The 18,387-nt window shown below is 47.2% G+C and overlaps 2 protein-coding genes across 2 annotated transcripts; one reads left to right on the plus strand and one right to left on the minus strand.

Annotated features, from left to right (window-relative positions):
• The first annotated feature begins 138 nt into the window (after positions 1 to 138).
• TRIM54 (tripartite motif containing 54) lies at positions 139 to 17,163 on the plus strand. Its single transcript, XM_016129024.2, has 9 exons — positions 139 to 666; positions 11,618 to 11,790; positions 12,330 to 12,501; positions 14,189 to 14,284; positions 14,963 to 15,196; positions 15,459 to 15,481; positions 15,594 to 15,718; positions 15,853 to 15,945; positions 16,285 to 17,163. The coding sequence occupies exons 1-9, from the start codon at positions 499 to 501 to the stop codon at positions 16,293 to 16,295; spliced, it is 1,095 nt and encodes a 364-aa protein (XP_015984510.1). The 5' UTR covers positions 139 to 498; the 3' UTR covers positions 16,296 to 17,163.
• UCN (urocortin) lies at positions 16,970 to 17,487 on the minus strand. The gene has a single exon (XM_016129029.2). The coding sequence runs from the start codon at positions 17,438 to 17,440 to the stop codon at positions 16,970 to 16,972; it is 471 nt and encodes a 156-aa protein (XP_015984515.2). The 5' UTR covers positions 17,441 to 17,487.
• Between the last annotated feature and the right edge of the window lie 900 nt (positions 17,488 to 18,387).

Here is an 18,387-nt window from a genome sequence, read left to right on the forward strand (position 1 = left end):
GTCACCCATTCCCGAGTGAGTCAGGGTCACTCACTCAGTGACAGCTGTGGCTCGCCTTACATGAGCTAAATCGGGAGTTGGAATGTCATACAGATGCCCCTTGTTCCCCACCCCCACGTTAAAATTAATCTCCTCTCTGGGGAGTGAGGGACAAACAGTGCTGCCCATAGAGTGAATACGAGTCGTTTGGGGAACAAAAGGAGAAATTCCCAGGGACAGAGTCACTCAGAGAGTGAGAGACAGAGAAAGCTGCTTGTGCCTGGCTGGTGTACAGAGCAAAGAAGAGGGAGACAAGACAGGTCTGAAAACAGCTATCTAAGGACGAGGTGAATTGTCAGAGGAAGGGACAGGAGAGATAGCAGAGCTATTTCAAGAGTGAGCAACAAAAGGGAACGTAAGAATCCACAGACTATCTAAAGTAAACGAGGAAGGGTTCAGAGGCAGTGAGCGAAGGCCAGGACAAGGGCCAAGGCCAGGGTAGGCACGATTGCTGAGGGGATGAACTTCACAGTGGGTTTCAAGCCGCTGCTAGGGGATGCACACAGCATGGACAACCTGGAGAAGCAGCTCATCTGCCCCATCTGCCTGGAGATGTTCTCCAAACCGGTGGTGATCCTGCCTTGCCAGCACAACCTGTGCCGCAAGTGTGCCAACGACGTCTTCCAGGTGGGCCGGGGCAGGGGCAGGGGCGGGGCCAGGTGAAACAGTGCAAACTTGCGGGAGACTTTGCGTCAGGACAGAACCGAGCCCCCAGGAGGTGATGGGCAGAGTTCTCTATGGGATGGGTGGTGGCCATCCCGGCCAAAGGCCAGAAGAAGAGCTGGGGTCCTAGCAGATCCCACAGTAAGCATGAGTCAGCAGCTGCTCTGCAGGCCGGTGAGGACAGCCTGTGCGTGGACAGCAGCTGGAATGCCAATATCTACAGAGGAAAGAAGGCCCCCATAGGAACTAGGAGGGAGGTCATCCTACCCCACGCTATGGAACAGGCTGGGCTAGATTCTGCATTCCAGTCTGGAGTTTCAGATTTCGAGGATGTTATGGAAAACCTGGAGAAAACAGCATTTGAGATAATGGAACACAAAAAAATAAATCCTGTAAGAAAGGTCCATGATGACAGTGAAACTATTTGTATTTAAGGCAAAGCTCAGCACATCCATCTTTGGGGGAAGAGTTAGACAGTGGGCAGAAGACTGAAAATTCTCCCCAACTAAAGTTCACACCCGTGCCCCACTCTAGATCCGTTAATAAAGGGGCCTGCTGGTTAAAAAAATCGAGGTCACTCAAGCAGAAAGAAGGTAGAAAAGAAATTTAACTTCCCAGAAACGCAACCAGTTTGGGTTTACATGGAGGCAAAGCACAGCTAATCAAATCCAGAGATATTATTTTAGTTACTGGTTTCAAAAAGAAACACAGTGTATATCAGAATGGTTTATAAATGAGCTTGCTTTCTTGCCCTGTGCCACTGGTATAAATTATAGCAATTTCCAAAAATTGGACAAAGATCTGGGCGAGTCAGGGGAAAAGACACACACACACACACACATGCACACACACACTCTTGCAAATGAGGTAATGAAGTAAAAACTCTGAATAGATCAAAGCTGGCTGGCCTACTATGCACAGCAGCAATAAGGAACATAATAAACATACATTCTTTGTCTCAGAAATTATGAGGAAAGGTGTTGAACACAAGCGATTTTTAACTTAACCAAGAAAATACTTCAGTTGTAAGTGATCTGAGGCCTCGTGTTTGGGGAGAAGTCACAGGCTCACTGAGTCAGGCTGTCCCTTTGCTGTGCCGTGGGACCACGCTTCGTCCGTGTTCACCGGCTATCCAGCCCCACAGTCTTTCCAGCCACTGAGGCCTATTTCCAGCTCCAAGCCCACGGTGAGCCTCTCGGCTCCAGCGTATCTCAGAGCCAGTGACTTTCCCTTTCTGGGGCCTGGATGGCTGTTAGGCCCCCTTGTCCTGGGCATCAAGTCCCATGTGAAAGGTTGTGCTCTGCCTACCATCTTGGTTTCCCCTTAGTCTAAGTAACTTTCTGAACACCCTTCAGACTGAGATGCCTAGGACAAAATGGCAAATTTGCCATCCCTTCTCATGAATTTGTAGTGAAACGTCCTTTCATTAGAGCCTGAAATGTGCGAAAGCAAAGAGAAGTTTTGAAAATGAAGGTAATGAGTCCTGTATAAAAGGAGTCAGAATATTCAAGTGCAAGGCATACAGTACCATCTGACAGAGGGACCCAGGGACAGGAGACTAGAAGATGCTTAAGTGACCTCCCTTGTTCAGGTCAGACCTCTGTTTTCAGGCACATTTACTATGGTTCCTTGAGGCTCCGGAATACTGACCTGGGCCCCAAGAAACCTGGGAATGCTTCGGGTCAAGCCCTGTGTGGTATATTTGGGAACTAACAAGACTCCCAGGGCTTTGGGACAGTTCTGTGGATCTTCCCAAGTGCAGAGCACCCCGGGCCCTCCAAGGAGAGGAGAGTGAACAACTCATTTCTTTGCCACTTTGCTGGGGCGGGCCTGGTGGGAGGCTGACCCAGTTCTCTGGCTGTACTTATGTATATACATCTCGGTAGATCTCCCTCTGGAAGATGAGCATATTTAGTTTTTTCACACATTGCCTCCACATTTTGACAGCTCTAGGCATAATCAGATTGTCTGTTTTCTAAGTATGGAGACAAGAATAGGACTTTTGGTTCCTCTGTCTTCGAACCATTTAAGAAGAATACCTTTAGAACGTTGCCTAGAAAGTTAATAGGACTTATAAAAGTGATGCTAGTATATTATATTACACACACACACACACACACACACACACACACATTTTCCCCCTAAACGGTATAGAAATTTATATCATGAAAAGTGAATCTTTACCCCAGGCACATCATCAACATTCTCAGGTAGCTTTCCAGAAAATTTTCTGTGGATAGGTGTGTGTGTGTGTGTGTGTGTGTGTGCGCGCGCGTGTGTACACATATTTAAACTAGACTCATTGTCCTACATCTGCCTGTATTCACTTACTCTTTCTTGGCGGTTGTTTTGTATCCATATTCAGATTTGTGTTTTCCTTTTTAAATGGCTGGATGGTATTCCATTGTTACGACTGGACCACAGTCTGTTTAATTGGTCCTCTAAAACATATAGATGGTGTTTAGTGTTCTGCTGTCCTAAGAACTGCTGGGATGGGCAACAGACAAGAATTTTGGGGAATTGTGATTTTATAATATCAGATAAACTGGAGTGCCAGGATGCAGTATTGGAAAAGTTAAAACATTTAATTGAAAATGTTGGACAGTATTAAAGGTCTGAGAGGAAATCATCCATAATCCTATCTCCTCCAACACCATTATTTTTATGTTTGCATATTACTTTTAAGCCCTTGTCCCCATACATATTTTTACATATTCACCATCACAATTTAGTTTTCTTTAGAATTGTAATGCCCCCACCCCCCTCTCTCAAGTTTGAACAGAATAAAACACCAAAACACCGTATTAACCCCTTTAATTTCTTCCTCCCTCTTTCCCCTGACTGCACCCACTCAGCTACCAAACATTCTGACTAGAAGCTGTTGATGTGGGAATTTGACACAAACATCTTCCCATGTGTTTCTGTATTTGTAAACTCTGTTCACTCCTGAACTACTTTAAAGCAAGCCTTCCGTTTATTTTTATACCTACCCCCACTTCACTGTGGGCACTTGTTTATGAGCTGCAACCTGTTGTGATTTAACAGACAGCCAGAAGGCCTTGTAAGAAGATTGTTCAGGAACAGCTTTTCTGGAGGATGTCCATTTAGGGAGAGATTTACAGAGATGAGGATGCTAAGAAAGGGGCCTTCTCTAATAAAGGGCAGTCTGAGAAAGAGGACCTCTGTTTCACTCCACCCTGAATTCCAGTTCTTTATCAGTTAATTGTTAGGACCTGTTGTCATCAAGTACAGGGCTGCTAGTGAAAATCCTACACTGCCTGCCTCCTCAACCACTTCCACCTGCTTCTGAGGGCACCGGGACTTCCCCAGCCCGACCCCGGGCAGGTCACCTTTATGAGAAATTGATTCATTGAGATGTTGTGAATTGCATTAACCTCGAACAGGGTTAGGGATCTTACCAACTCTAGGGAAGAAACTTGGTTTAGTGGGGAACTAAATCCTAGGCTGAGAAGACTTAGCATTCCTGGGTTCTCCGCCCATCAGTTTCTTCCTTAATTTGCCATGTAATATAATCCAGACGATTCTTCTAGCTTCTTTACATACAGACACACACGTGTGCGTGCACACACACACACAGAGATATAAATTAAAAGGGTATTTTAAACTGATTTTTAACATCCTCGTATTTCTAACAATTTGATTTCAAAAGTTCAAGAAATATTATTATCGTTTTCCATTTTTAAGGCCTTTTCATTCTGTTGCAAGTGTTCTAACTTGATTCACTCTTATGTTTATCAATCTTCTTTTCAGCCAGCCTCTTTTCACAAACCTTTGTGCCGGGCTCTTTGCTACATTCTGTCAGGCAGAGCTAGCCCTCCACTCAAAATCACTTCCCCACCCAAATTCAGCTTTTGCCAGCATCTAGACTCTTCTAAGGCTCTTCGACGTCTCTCTAAATGTCTGGTCTTCTGCCCATAATTTTCCCATGGATTTTCAGTATATTCTGAGGGTCTTGCTCAGAGGACCTGCATGGTCCACTTTTCATCACTGACCAGGACATCTGTTTAGAGGAGATAGCCTCCAACACACCCACCCTTGCATCCTGGGCCAGTCTCCCTAGTCAGCATCACTCTGGATAGCCAGGAAAGAGGGAAAACATTCTGAGCTACGTATGGATTTGACGGAGTAACTGCATTCACAGAGCATCTTTCTAGATGAAACATTTCTATTAGATGCCATGGGTCGTTACAAAGGAAATAGAAGGTACCATAGAGCATAAAAGAGAGACAGCTCATGGCATGTGTGCCACGTAAAAGCCTTGAGCATAGGCTAGAGTTAAATTCTGTTTATTTATTCTATTCCATTTTATACTTCACAGTGAAGAAAGAAGTTATTTAATGTCCCATGGTTCTATGTGGTCATAGTTTTAAGCTCCGGATTTGGATTGTTAATAACCCTTTGTGAAGTGCTTTATAATTTACAAAGAACCTTTCCATGGATGATCCATATGAGTCAGATAGAATGGATGTTATTGCTATTTTATAGGGAGAACACAGGAAACAGTTTACAGTCACACAAACAACAGGACAGAGGGACGTAAATGTAGGTGTTCTGTTTCCTAGAGTGATGGAATTTCCTCTACGCATCACATCAGTGACACATGAAATTTTGCATTATGGAGCTGGCTCTCCTGCTTACACAATCTTCCATTGTAAAATGAAAGGCAATAACAAAGACATTTATGTGTACAATAGAGCTTTTTGGTCATTTCTTAATCTTGAAATAGAAAGATAAACACAAGCAAATGAAATTTCGCTAACCGGATATTAGCTGAGAGTTCTTTCTCCCCATGTAGGACTGTCAGCCATGGAGATGTATTAAGGATGTTGCCTTCTACATTCCACAGTGTAAAATTCCTGTTTGTGATGAGACCATCAAGGGATTTACAGTCAGGGCAGAAAGTAATCTGTTTTTGTGCCATGGATCCCTTTGCCAGTTTGTGAAGCCTATGGAACCTTTCGAAGAACAGTGTGTGTGTGTGTGTGTGTGTGTGTGTGGTGTATGTGTGTGTGTGTAATAAGAATAAATAATAAAATTGCTTTTTAAGAATAAACATGCCAAATAGGAAATTACCAGCATGTTTATTCTTAAAAAGCAATTTTATTATTTATTCTTGTTATAAAATAATACAGACATATAAAATTCAAACCTCAGGCGTAATACAAATTGTAGAATGTATAAATCCATCTAAACACACTAGGGTTATTTCACAGGAGATGGGATTTCAAGAAGTGCTTGCATCAGACAGGAAGAGGGCGCTCCAGGGACAGCCAGGGAAAGCACAAACAATTGAGATACCAGATTACAGTAAAAGTTAAACAGAGGGAGAGAAACTCTACAAGGTATGAGAGAAGAAGATTGTTATAAAAACTACCAACTCCCTTCCCCCATCTCACAGGCAAATACACACAGGTCATGATTTCTGAAATTCTTATCATAATTCTGTCAGTTAAGTCTCACTGCTCAGGGAATGTCAGCCCTTGAAAAGACCTAGTGCTATGTACAAATCCCTCTTTTTAGACCTGGAAACTGGAGGCTGTGAGAAACAACTTTTGCAAAGTCATAGCAAATCCGAAGCTCACAGCAAATCCAAAATAGGATCTTCAAATCAGTGCTACTTTCCCTATATCATGCTGCATTAAATGCACTGTGTTAAAATACAGACATGTTACCAAGAAGGGTAACAATTTCATCTATGTATCCAGGACAGTTGAATTTCTCAGAGGAGCCACCTTTGCAGAAGGTTTGGGACACAAGACAGACAAGTTTGGATGAGGAGGAGGAGTCAGAAAAGGATTAGAGCAGACTTCTCAAACTTCATTCTCACTTCACTTTCCTGATTTTTGCCAGAGCTGTGTACCAGCTGTAGTATATTTAATATTACTATACAAAAGTATTTACTTTTAAAGCTTAAATATTTATTTCATCTTTATTTTAAATTACAAAATCTATGAAAAACCAACAGTTTTATAGGCTGGCTGTTTTTTCTAATATTCGTTAAAATAAAGACATAAAAAATATAAAGGTCTATCCTCAGACCACCTAAAATCTTCATGCTTGTCATCAGTATGTGTATCATATTTTGGGAAACACTGAGTTAGCACATGGGTAGCATCGTGAGGGGCTCTAAGCCACATGAGTGTTGTGCCATGAGGTAGAGGATCCTGGAAAATCCAAAAGGTAAACTTGACTATTTTATTACTGGTCAAATTTAGCCCTAGAACCGAAGGGCACATGCATATATTGGCCAGAGACTAGCCGAGGAAGTGGGGTGGGGAGTTGAATGGGTGGGAGAGATGTTGGCTGAAGCAATCACAGAAAGAAAGAGAAGTCCTGGAGCTTAAGAGGAAGGCCTAGCAGCCAGAGGTATGATTTGGTAGCAGGACTTGAGTTTGAGGAAAGGGAGGGGTCTAAGGGACCAGGGGATGAATGCGACAGCTGTGCTCAGCTGTGGCGTCTGCTCCAGGGAGCAGCACCTTCCTTGGCCAGAGGTCCCACCCTTCCGCACCACCTGCCCTGTGTGCTCTCAAGCTCCGAAGAGAGGCGCTGTTCAAGCAAAGGATTTAAGGTGGACTGCCTGAATACTGATCACCTCTCAGACCCCTGGGTCCCAGAGAATGGTATTGATTAGCCAATGAGATGAGCTGCTAAAGGAATTTCTTTGACAGGCAGGGGAGTGGTAAAGAGGTGGTGTGCCTTTCAAATCCACCTTGAGTCAATCCCTGAAGTCCATCCCGACTGGGATGGGTCTGAAAGAGAAGCCTTGGCCAAGATAGCTCATAAGAGTCCCAATTACTGTTTTTGTTTTTTTAACTTTTTAAAATATTGTGCTAAAATACACAGAATGTAAATTTACCATTTTAATCATTTTTAAGTATGTAATTCAACAGCATTACAAATATTTACATTCTTTTGCAGCCATCGCCCCTATCCGTCTCCAGAATTGAATCTCTGTACCCATTAAACAATGGCTCTCCATTCCCCTCCCCCAGTACCCGGCAATCGCCATCCTACTTTCCATCTTTATGAATTTGACTATTCCAGGTACCTCATATAAGAAGGACCATACAATATTTGTCTTTTTTGTCAGGCTCATTTTGCTTCAGCATATAATGTCTTCAAGGCTGGTCCATGTTGTAGCATCTAGTCCTGATTATTTTTACCTGTTATTTTTCATTACAATCTATGAGACTTCTTTCAGTATCATAGATTCTACTTCCTACTGTGTCAAATGTGAACTTGGTTTCTGTGTTGATAATATATTCTACTTAATTTCTTTCCTTCCTTCTGCCTGCTCACTTTTCTTCTCCGGCTTTGATCACTTGTATCTCCTCTTTAATCAAAGAGTTTGTTTTCTTTATTTCCTTTATAACGCTAAGTTGAAATTGTATTATTTCTTGGAACAAATCATCTTCCAAAGGGTGTTGTTCTCCATCTGTCCTTTGCTTGTCCTGCTTTCATTTTCCTATCCTTTTTATGTTATCTTGGCTCGCATCTCCTGTCGTAACCCTCCTGCTTATCACTCCTCTTTGGATAAGGGTAGTTTTATCTGGTGCTCAAAGTGAATTCTTTACTCAACTTTCCATTTACCTTGGCTTTCTTCCACTATTATCTTAAACGTAAACTGGCTAGCTGGGTGTTATCATTGGTTTTCAATTTCTGTTTAGTGCTTTGGCTTCTTTGGTGAATAGAGGGATATGACCTGGATTAGTAAGCAGTCAAGTGTCTCAGTTTGGTTATGCTGCCTCAGAATATTTTTCACACAGAATCTGATGAATAATCCACCCTGGGGTCATGCCTAGATCCATGGGAGAAAGTCCCCTGAGATTTGAGCTATTTCCTCTTTTTTTTTTTTTTTTTTCACAGACAGGCAGGTCGTTCTGGTTGCAAGCTGGGCTCCACGGCACAGAAAGTTTTGATTTGCTAGGTCATCTTTTGTTTATCTCTGCTCAGATAACTGCCCAGATAAAATCCACAGTTGAATTTTAGGCCGTTGTTTCTTTCCACTGTGAAGGGTTGATGTTTGATTCTTCAAGGCTTTTACTAAAATCTGTTTTACCTGAGCTTCGGATAGATGAATGTTGTATCTGACAATGTAGTACATTGATTATTAGGGTGCACTCTGGAGTCAGAGTGACTGAATCCAAATATTGGCTCTGCCACCTATTAGCTGATGACCGTGTGCAGTTTATTTAACTTGTCTGGGCTACAATTTCCTATCTTTGAAATGGGGCAAATCGTAGTACCTACTTTATAAGGTTGATCGAGGATTAAATGAGTTAATACAAATAAAAGGACTCAGAGCAAAGCCTGGCATAAAGTAAGGGCTCAATAGATGTTAGCCATTGTCATTATATTTCTTGTAGTCTAAGTTAGGGGGTAAATATGTATTTACCATCTGTACAAGAAATTCTTAAGGATTAAATTCAATAATGTCTGGAAAGCCCATAGCACAGTGCTTGATACAAAATTGGCCTTCAAAACATGAGCAATGAGGGAGGGAGGCGGAGGAAAGAGGCTGCCCATGAGTTTGTCTTTGCTCTGGGCTAAAGCTTTAGAATGTGCCCCTTTCCTCCCATTCAAACATTTACCGAGCACCTGCATAGGTTTGCCACCAGCAAATCAAAGAGACATTGGATCCCCACAGCAGCTCGCAGACTTAGAGTTCTCTCAACACCTCCTCACCCACTTGGATTCTAAATATTTAAAGGTAATTATTGTATCAAGCAAGCAAAAGCCCAGAGATCTTACTCTTCAACTCATCCTTAAACTCAACAATATTCATATAATTCTAGTTACTGAGAAGGACAAATACACCAACACAGCCTTGGATAATCTCAAACTAATCTGCTCCGGCTTCTTATAATTCTCAAGAAACCCTCCCAAAATGTGATCTTTGTGACATGTCAGTCACTCTCCGGGAGTACGCTACCCACTTCACAATGGGGCCACATTTCCTGCCTTGCCTACATTTCTTTACACCAAACGTCAACCGAGACTCTGGACTTGGGTGCCCTCTAGGTGTTATAGGGTGCTACTGCATACACATAAGAGTCCTGATTGATATATATATAGCATAAGGATTTGGAGAATTTCATGGAACCCAATTGCAAGAAATACATCTCAATATACAGACTCACACACAGGTGACTACTCTCTCCATTCCTCTCTAGGACTGCATGGTCTCCAGCCGGTTAGGATTAGGCTCTGTTGTAAGTGACAGAAAACCCAAGATAATAATTTTTACGTTAAAGAAGGTAAAAATTTGTTTTTTTCTCTCAAGTGGAAGTATGGGTAGGCAGTCCAGGACAGCCTCATCAGAGACTCAGTTCTCAACGTGCAGCTACTTCAGGTCTCAAGATGGCTGCCTCGACTTGAGCCATTCTGTCTTCATTCCAGACGGCAGGAAGGAGGCGAGAAGGAATAAGGCACCCCCCTCCCATCAAAGAGACAGTAGTCTTCACTTCACATCGTTGATAGGTTCTGCAACTTTAAGTGAAATGATGTATACCAAAACCAACTTTGTCATAGGTTAATTGATATGAACAAGAGTTAAGTTCCTGCGACATCTCATTAACGGTATTTGAGGACCTGTACACTTCCTAGAAATGGCATAAAACATTTCTATTTCTATCCCACTGGCCAGAACAGTCACCTGGCCACACCCAGCTAGAAGGGAGGCTTGAATACACGGTCTTTATTTCATGTGTCTTGCTAAGAATGCAGGGGCTCTATTATTTAAGAATAATAAGCAGTCCCTACCAGTCTTTCATCCCTGCCACTCTCCACAAATTGATCTTTTCTCTATAGACCAATCTTCTCTGTTCAGAGTTTCTGACCTCTCACACTTTCTACTTCCACTTGTACAAGACTTTGGGTGGCCACAGTGTCAGCTCTTAGCTCAACTCCACAGGTTTTTTCAGTTCCAAAGCCACACATGGTCTCGCCACCTCAGGTTCTATGTCTCAATTCCAAGTTCCTAGAGAGAAAGTTTGATTTGTCCTGCTTGGTTCAGGCAGTCACCTCCCCAACTCTGAGCCTGGGGCATGGCGGGGTTCCTGCTTTTAGAATGAGATGGAGCAAGTTTTCTAAGAGGTGTAAATGGGAGGAAGTGACAAACATCTCTGGTAAGTCCTCCCTCTGAGCTTACCCCTATCACCACAGCCTCTGGATATAGCTGTCAGTTTGCTTGTCCTTAGGGAGGAGATGCATTCTTTCACATCTCATCCCCAGAGCCTAGTAAGTCCCTGGCACACTCGGTATTTGTTGTAGAATGAACACTCCAATCTGGTCCTTAATTTTACAGAGCTTGAATGCTTGCCCAAATTTACGTAGTAAAACAGTGTCATAGGGCAGCAAAAGAACCCAGGACCCCTAATCCCCGGCCCCTCGAGTGATTTCCCAGAATTCTTCAGTACGATGTGGCTTGTTTGCTCCATCTGTAGCACTTGTCAGCGCTTGTGGCCCTGCCCAGGGCTGCAAAGGCTCTCCCTCAGGTGTAGCCCCTTGAGGGCCCCAGGCTAGAGGATACTGGCTGCAACACTCGGAGTCTATTTTCTACCTGAGCCTTCCTGCCAAGGTTAATGTCACCCCACAGCTCCAAGATGGGCCCATTTGGGAAGACCACATCCTGACTAGGCCTTGACCAGAGCTATGCTCTGGATGCAAAGAGACACTCAAGAAAGTGGGCTGAATAATGAGACAAAGGCGGAAAACAAGGTCTCCATGGCCACCCACCCTGATCTGCTTGCAGAGGAGGGCCCAACCATAGTAAAGAGCTAATGCCACCTCCTCCACCATTCTCCTTCTCTCCAGCCCCTGTTACCTTGTCCCCTGCCTGCCAGTTCCCTCGTGCTTTGCAGTGCCTGTTTACTCACGCTACCTGTCCCTGCAGGCCTCGAATCCTCTGTGGCAATCCCGGGGCTCCACCACTGTGTCTTCTGGGGGCCGTTTCCGCTGCCCGTCTTGCAGACATGAGGTTGTCCTGGACCGACATGGTGTCTACGGCCTGCAGCGAAACCTGCTAGTGGAGAACATTATAGACATTTACAAGCAGGAGTCTTCCCGGTGAGCTGTCAGGGCCTTTCGTCTCTCTAAGGGGCAAGGCCTGGGACACAGCCTGAGAACAGTCAGGGCCAGAAGGGAGGAGCTAAAACAATCAACCTGACCCCCAGTTTAGAGATGAGAAGTGTGGACCCAAAGAAGGGGGAGGGAATTGCCCCAGGTCACCCAGCTCAGTGGTCACTGATCCCTGGTCAATGTTTCACCTTCACTCTCTCCACCTGGGGAGGGGCTGGCAGTCCACCAGCAAGATCCTTGCCATCCTTCTATTACTTCCTGCCCTGTGGGATTTTCCTGTCTCCTGGAATAGTGACTTCTTGGAACTAAGCCTCCTCTACCCCTTAGCTCTTCTTATTTCTCAAATGAAGAGTGCTGTGGAAGTCACTCACCTGCCCACCCACAGGACCAGCTGCAGGAGCAAAGAAGGTGGTGCTGGTTGGTGGAGGCTGAAGAGAAAGAGTTCATGGGGACTCGTACTCTCAGGGCCTGTATCCCCCGCTGGCCTGGGCCCTGACCATCCTGCCATCCTGCCCACTCCCCTTCAGGCCTCTGCACTCCAAGGCTGAGCAACACCTCATGTGTGAGGAGCACGAAGAGGAGAAGATCAATATCTACTGCCTGAGCTGTGAAGTGCCCACCTGCTCTCTCTGCAAGGTCTTTGGTGCCCACAAGGACTGCGAGGTGGCCCCACTGCCCACCATTTACAAACGCCAGAAGGTACCAAGCAGTGGACGGAGCAGGCATGTGGGGTGGTGGACTAGGACAGGGTCTCTAACGTCAGCCTCTTACTCCACTTTGTTTTAAAGGCAGACAGGTCAGGACTAAAGTCCCAGCTCTATGTATGACTTTGGGAAAGTCACTTGACCTCTCTAGCCTTCACTTTCCTCACTTGTAAGATGGGGATAAAAATGTCTACTGGTGAGAGCTGTGGGATAAAATGAGATCATGGATGTGAGCAGACACTTCAGTATAGTGGACTAGATACTCTTAAGGCTCCCCTGCTATCACAAAACGACATAAAATATAATTCTAAAGTTATACTGGTAGGCACATAGGAAGTAAAAAGGATCTTTAAGTGAGGGTAGGGTGGAGAGAGGAGGTAGGGGGAATGAGCTGAGAATAGAAGCCTGACTAATAAGCACTGAGAAAGCAGGATTTCCTGGCGGGTAAATGCTTGCAGTGTTACGAAGCCAGAGAGATGAGACTATGCCTCCGAACTCCTAAAAGGCGGGAGACTGGCAACCAAGACTGCTAAGAATCCCACGTTAAATTGAAATCCCAGAAACTAAAGTGGTCAGTTGTGCCACCTGGATTTTGGCAAAAGCAAATGCAAATCACGCCTGGAAAAAAAAAAAAATCCTCAATTTAAGGCCTTGGATTTCCCTTAGCGAAAGATTGGCTCACAACTGAAAATAGACTAAGAAATGTACCCCCTTTAGTGAAGTCATCAGAAATAAAAATTACAGATTTAGATCCCCAGAGATTCAGATATTGGAATTATTAAAGAACAGAAAGTCACTGTGTATAAAATGTTCTTTAAAAAGATGGAATTAAAAATAAAAAAGCAGTAATAAACTATCAAAAATTCAGATTTGGCAAAGAACCAAATAGAGCTTTTAATTAATTAATTTATTTTATGGCAACATTGGTTAATGAAATCCAATAAGTTTCAGCTGTACACTTTAACAGTAAGGCATATGTATATTTACAATGTGTGTTCACCTCCCATAGTTGGATTTCTTTCTGTCACCACATATTTGACCCCCTTTACCATGTCTTCCTCCCCCATCCACCACCCCCTACCCTCTGGTCCAAATAGAGCTTTTAGACATTAAAATATAATTGTTGAAATAAAACATTCAAAGATGAATTAAATGAGAGATTTCTCTGAAGAAAGAATTAGGGAACAGGAAGAGAGGACAAAAAAAAAAAAAAAAAGCCTCGAATGCTGCACTGGGAGATGAGAAGGTTGAGAATGAGAAAGTTTAACATATGTCTAATCTGAGTCACAGAATGAGAAAATAAAGAGAATAGAGAAAAAGCAATTTTATCCTCACAGATAATCAACAAAGAAATTTTCAGAATTGATGGAGGGTATGAATGTGCAGATACAGCATCTAGCCAAGTGCCTGGCACTTGGTGATATTTGCTGAATGTCTCTTCTTGTCTCATTCGGTGGTGGAGGACTTCCTGGCTTGACCTCCTTCCAGAATCCATAGACTGTGCTTCCACACCTCTTGGATAGTTCCAAGCCTTCTAGATCGCTGGAATAGCTGCCTCGAAGATATCCTGAGGGTGGGGTGGATGAGGACAGTTCTCTCCTAGACACCCCTGGCTGGGGTAGGAGGGGTACAGCTCTAAACTCGGTTCTCTAGCCCTAAGTGCTGGCCTGTATGTGTGGCAGAGTGAGCTCAGTGATGGCATCGCGATGCTGGTGGCAGGCAATGACCGTGTGCAAGCCGTGATCACACAGATGGAGGAGGTGTGCCAGACCATTGAGGTAAGCCTGGGACCGGAGAAAGGGAAGGTTTTTTTGGACCCCTGGAGATGGATCACAGCTTAGCCAGGCTGCTAGATTTGAATCTCGGCTCTGCCCCTCACTAGCTCTGTGATTTTGGTACAGTCACTTCTCTGTGTTTTGGTCTTGTTTTTAACTACATAAAATAGTGACAATAAGAATCATACGGTGCCTACCTCATTGGATCTTTTTGAGAACTAAATGTAATCAAAAAAGGAAAAAAAGGAAAAACCAGGGCCAGAGACATAGATAACATTCACGAAGCTACTCTAAAATATTGTGTTGTTTGCTGAGAGTGTTGATCTTAAAAGCTCTCATCACATGAGAAAAAAAAAAATACTATGTATGGTGACAGATGTTAACTGGAATATTGTGGTGGTCATTTTACAATATACACAAATATTGAATCATTACATTGCATACCTAAAACTAATATGATGTTATATGTCAAGTACATTTCAACCCCCCCCCCCTTTTTTTTTCTGAAAAGATCTGGGAATCAGCAGCCCTTGGCTGGAATTCCGGCTCTGTCACTAAGTTGTAGTGTAATTGACAGGTCACTTTTCTTCCTGGCTCTCTGCGGCTTCTAAGTGGACAGTGGGACATGTAGGTGGACGCTTTTCCAGCTACGAGGTCTCATCTTCGTTCCCCTTCTTTCAGGACAACAGCCGGAGGCAGAAGCAGTTGCTCACCCAGAGGTTCGAGACTCTCTGCGCGGTGCTGGAGGAGCGGAAGGGCGAGCTGCTGCAGGCGCTGGCGCGCGAGCAGGAGGAGAAGCTTCAGCGAGTCAGGGGCCTCATCCGCCAGTACGGAGACCACCTGGAGGCGTCCTCTAAGCTCGTGGAGTCCGCCATCCAATCCATGGAGGAGCCGCAGATGGCACTCTACCTGCAGGTGGGCCCTGGGGGAGGCTGGCAGGCCGTAGAGTAACTGGAGTGGAGACCTTGGCACCTGGAGACCTGGGTTCCAGTCTTATCTCTGGCACCTACTTGCCCCACGGCCTTGGGCAAGTCGACTCGTCTGAGTCGGTTTTCTCCTTCACGAATTGGAACACGCATCCACTGCCCACCCCGCAGGAATATGAGGGGCATCAGAAGTGGGACTGTGCCGGAGATTGGCACAGCGCGTTAACCCCCTCCCCCTTTCTTCCCTACAGCAGGCCAAGGAGCTGATCAATAAGTGAGTAGGCCGAGAGGGGAGGGAAAGGAAGGGGCTGCCGGGCTTCCCTGACGCGGGGGGAGGGGGTGAGGGTGCTGGGGCATTTCCAGATGAGCCGCTGCCGCCACTGCAGGGTCGGGGCAATGTCGAAGGTGGAGCTGGCAGGACGGCCAGAGCCAGGCTATGAAAGCATGGAGCAATTCACCGTGAACGTGGAGCACGTGGCCGAAATGCTGAGGACGATAGACTTCCAGCCAGGTGGGGGAGCCAGGAAGGGAGAGAGGCCGAGAGCCGCCGGGACTGAGCGTCAGGACCCTCCGGGTGGGGGCGGGGTGGGGCATGAGGGCCAAACAAGCAAGGACTCCACCTCACGGGGTCTTCCTTCGGCCCAGGCGCTTCCGGGGAGGAAGAGGATGAGGAATTGGTGTTGGACGGGGAAGAGGGCAGCGCTGGGCCAGAGGAAGACCGGCGGGATGGGCCGGAAGGTGAGTGTGGCCCGTGGGGCATTGAGGGCCTGGCTGGTACATTCCTATCCGCCACCGCCCCCTCCCCCGCCCGTGATTGCCCTTCCTGTGGGACCAGAGTTCACTTGTAGCCCCTAGTTCTTTTAAGTGCCTCCAAACCCCCAGCCGGAGGGGAGCGCCCCCTAGTGCGGGTGCAATAGGACCCTTTCCCACCCGCCGTTCCTCTGCGGCTTTGGCAGACCAGGGTGGGTGTAAAAGTAGAGGACACACCCATGTGGCAAAGAAAGGGGGTGAGCTGGGGTTCCGAGTCACCTTGCTCCTTTGGAGCACCCGCCCACGCGCTTTCTTTCCTGGGGACAGGCCTGCACTGACCTTCCTCTGGGGGATCCCGCGCTCCAGAGACGTGGCGCTCAGGCGGGCGAAGATCCGCGCAGAGACCACCGCGCCCACCAGCTCGGCGCCCCGCCGTGGTGGGGAGGGCTCAATAAAGGGCTAATGCATCCTGCCCCGCGGCTCCCTTCACTGCTCTCTCCATCAGCCTCGGCTTCGGAGTCGACCCCATCGCCATCCTGCCCTTCTACGGATCTGGGACCAGTTGGGAGGAGGAAGTGAACTGAACCCAACTGGGCACTTTGTCGATATCAGGCATGGATTCCTGAGCCCAGTGCCAAGGGCAAAGGGTAGGGGGCGGTGTGGTGGGCTGAGGACTCGAGTGCCTGGGGGCCTTGGGGAGGATGGGGACACAGGACTTTGGCCGAAAGCTGTTCTCTCAGATGCTCCACCTACAGCTCTGGTTTCCTCCCGCCGGCCTTGGAGGCTCCACTTTCCCATGGGTTCCCTCCCTGCTGTGGACCGTTTCCCGCACCCCCACCACAGAAACCAAAGGTTCTTCAGCACTTTTATTAAAAACTAGTAACGCAGAGAGTGCTCAGGGTATCCCTGGGCCGCTCTAGCCCTGCGGGATTGGGTCAGTTCCAGTTGCGCACGGCCCAGCCAGGGAATGCGAGATGGGGGTCCAGGTTTTCGGGTCCCCAAACCCCACCGATCACTTGCCCACTGAGTCGAATAGGATGCGGTTCTGCTCGGCACGCTCCCGCTGGCTCTGCGTCCGCGCCAACTCCAGCAGGGTCCGCAGCAGGTGGAAGGTGAGGTCAATGGACAGCGGAGGGTCGTCCCGACGCGGCCGCTCGCCTGCAGTGGCGGATCCCGATGGGCCCCTCCCCGCGTGGCGCGGGAAGCGCTCCGCCAGCAGCAGGAGGAGTGAGCGCGCCCCGCCACCCTGGTTCCGGGACCCGGGGCTCCAGCGCAGACTTGGGTCCTGGACCTCGGCCGCCACAGCCTCCGGGCTCCACTGGCTGCTCCCTGGGCGCAGCTGTGCCAGGAGCAGCAGCGCTGCCAGCAGCACCGAGCGTCCCGCCAGCTTCATGGTGCCACCGGCCCTGGACACACAGGGGCGGCTCAGGGTGAGGTGCGCTTGGTGAGTCGCAGGTGGCGCCACTCCCCTTCCCGCGCACATCTAGCGCCCACACCAGTCCCCTGCAGCTGCCGCCCGGTGCCCACAACCTTCCCTGCAATCCCAGCCGCTGCCCAGTCCTGTGCCACCCTTTCCTACTTCCCTCCCTCCCTTTCTCCCTCCCTCTCGTCCTCTTAGCGGGTCTCGGTGGGTGAGCTGAGTGCAGAGTCCTGGTGCTGAGGGAGTCTGGGTGGACGCTCCGAGCCACTCACGGATTGCCAAAGAGCGAATGGACAGTGCAGGATGGAGCTCCAGTCTCTGTCCCTAGGGGCGGGCTGAGGATGCCTTGGGAAACACGGGGTCTGTCCCGGGACCGCCGCCAGCCTTATATAGCTCCAGGACAGCTCCGACTGACGTCAGCGGGGAACATGCACTGATTGTAGAGCAATGACGGCACGACTTCGAGTCCAGCGGGTGGCAAGACCCCCGGGGGCACGTCTCTGGGGCTTTCGCTGGAAGCGACAGCAGACTCAGTGAGTGAGAAGCTGGCTAGGGCATAAATATTGCTCTGGGAGCCACGAGAGTCCTTCACCGGCTTAGAGCAGTACGCAGTGACTAGACCAGAGTCCAGATCACCAGTGTTCTCTGGCAAAAAAAAAAAAAAAAAAAAAAAAAAAAAAACGGGTGGCTGGATCGCGGGGCTGTCCATGGTGCTGACCCTGCCCTCTGCCTCCAGAGGGGCCAGAGGCATTGGGAAAACGCTCTGCTACTCAGACTCAGTTCATTGCCCTACCTACCAGCTATGTAAACTGAGGCAATTAGGAGTGCACCGCTGGCACTCGGCCATCCTCATGGTACCCAGCCGAGGCAGGCTGAGTCGGTCAGAATTCCTGATCTTATTCTAGCCCCAGGACCTAAATTCTAGGGTTGTCTGAGTGAAACACCATAAAAAAAAGGGTTTCTGGCCTCGGAAGTGCTTTCAGATCACAAAAGGCTGGTCCATCTGCATC

This window comes from Rousettus aegyptiacus, unplaced genomic scaffold, assembly GCF_014176215.1.
Source record: "Rousettus aegyptiacus isolate mRouAeg1 unplaced genomic scaffold, mRouAeg1.p scaffold_m13_p_7, whole genome shotgun sequence".
Classification (NCBI taxonomy): domain Eukaryota; kingdom Metazoa; phylum Chordata; class Mammalia; order Chiroptera; family Pteropodidae; genus Rousettus; species Rousettus aegyptiacus.